The sequence below is a fragment of the Lucilia cuprina genome, chromosome 4 (genome assembly GCF_022045245.1).
Source record: "Lucilia cuprina isolate Lc7/37 chromosome 4, ASM2204524v1, whole genome shotgun sequence".
Taxonomy (NCBI): Eukaryota; Metazoa; Arthropoda; class Insecta; order Diptera; family Calliphoridae; genus Lucilia; species Lucilia cuprina.
Window position 1 is genome coordinate 58,003,653 of NC_060952.1, and position 1,822 is coordinate 58,005,474.

Here is a 1,822-nt window from a genome sequence, read left to right on the forward strand (position 1 = left end):
CGTTTAGAAGTTACCGAATTATTTCCCTCTTTTTTTTTTCCTATACCACTGTGGGCCGTTAGCATTCCAAAAACAAATTCTTAGGGAATTCATTTCTTATTTAGTAGGATCTGCATGAGCATGCTTTGATTCTGCATGTGAATATGTGCATATGAAAATAACGTGGTATTATTTTCATTATTTGTTTGCATTTTTTTATTTTTATTTGTAAGACTTTTATATTGGGCACTAGAAGTTTGTTTTGCATTACTTTGGGTAACGGAACCCACTTTTGTCGTATGGGCATACGATTTATTCTGATTGCTTTTATTTGTGATACTTCTATATTGAGCACTAGAAGTATTAGGAAGACTTGGGAAGTTAGAAGCTTTATATTGAGCATAAGGTCTTCTGGCCTTATTTAATTGTTGCATGTGTATATATACTGGACATCCGCGATAGTTAGCAGTGTGATTTTGACCACAGTTACTGCATTTTCTTTTATTGTTATCTGTTTTTGGGTGGGGACAATCTTGGCTTTTATGGATGTCTCCGCATCTTACACTTGGCAATTTAGGCATTGGGGAGGACATCTGCGTTTAATGGGTTCCTCTACAGTTATTTTGCGATTAAGAAGATATCTTAAACTATATATAGGATGAGTATCACCCTTTTTCTTCAATTGTGAAGAGTTAAAAGTAATTTCAACTCTAAACATTGGTTAAGGAATTTTGTCCTTGTTAAATATATTGTGAATGGACTTCACTTCATAACCTTCAGTCTCTAGCGCCTTTATTCAAAACCATCAACTATTGTTCTAAAAGACTTTTCTGAATAAGTCTGTATTTTTGTTTCCTGAATGTTTCCTTTGCGTAGGGAGACTACGTGGAAATTTTCTTTGCCTACAAGTTGGGACAACTTATTAAGCAATAGATTTGTGGTAGGATCGCGCAAATGGAGGGGAGGTGGCTTGTGGTCTTTTAGAGGCATGGATGGTGCTTTTTCACTTTCCTGGTTGTCAAGGAGTGCAAAACGATTTTGACTTACCGAATTTGTTTTCGCCTGTTTTGGATTTGGTTCCAATTTTGAAATCCTAGGGCTGGACTTACGTTTTGTATAAGTGACATAACGGTCCATTCCAGTTTGGATCTTTTCCGTTTTATGCGAGCTCAATGTATTTGGCTTGTTTTTTGGTATAGCACCAGTATTCTTTGACATTGGGCTTGATCTTCCTTATCATTAATGGTTTTTATAGTGTTAATATTGTTATAGCTACTATTTTTAATATTGTTCACATTAGCATTACTATTGTCATCAACCATTGTATCAGTTGTTTGTTTTTCTATTTTTTCTTCTGCGTTGTCTTCCACACAATTTTCTTGCTTTGGCGCACTTGGGAGAGGAGATCTCTTGTTTGTTGTTATTTTTGAATCTGTTTTTTTTATTTATTTTTTCTTTTGCGCTATTATCTACACAATTGTTTTGTTTTGGCGCACTTGAAAGAGATGATGAGTGTGTATTTAATTATCGCCTATTCGCTGTACTTATCTTTTTTATATTTTAATTAAGAATTTATGTTTACAATGTTTTTTTCTCGTAAGAGCGATTTAAAACACGTCTATCCACTATGAGATCAACTTATTCCATATGAATCGCAAATGTGGGGAGCGGCACCTCCCATTTTTTTCAAAATCGTTAAGTAGGTTTTTTATTTATACTAGAGGGTAAAAAAAAGTAAAATGAAATATATTTAGTTTGACTAATTAACTATCTAACTAACTAACTAACTAACTAAATGAAATATAGTGTCATTAAGAGAAATTGTAATAAATATTTAAGAAAA

General features: G+C 33.3%; 2 protein-coding genes across 2 annotated transcripts in view; both read right to left on the reverse strand.

Annotated features, from left to right (window-relative positions):
* The window catches only part of LOC124419225 (jerky protein homolog-like), a 2,038-nt gene extending 1,341 nt beyond the window's left edge, over positions 1-697 (reverse strand). Inside the window, exon 1 of the mRNA XM_046947843.1 lies at positions 543-697. Coding sequence (XP_046803799.1) covers positions 543-697 — 155 coding nt within the window. The remainder of the gene's footprint in view (positions 1-542) is intronic.
* Positions 1-1,306, reverse strand: part of LOC124419757 (putative protein TPRXL) — a 41,986-nt gene extending 40,680 nt beyond the window's left edge. The window contains exon 1 of the mRNA XM_046950322.1: positions 1,027-1,306. The gene's annotated coding sequence lies outside the window, so the exon portion shown is untranslated. The remainder of the gene's footprint in view (positions 1-1,026) is intronic.
* Between the last annotated feature and the right edge of the window lie 516 nt (positions 1,307-1,822).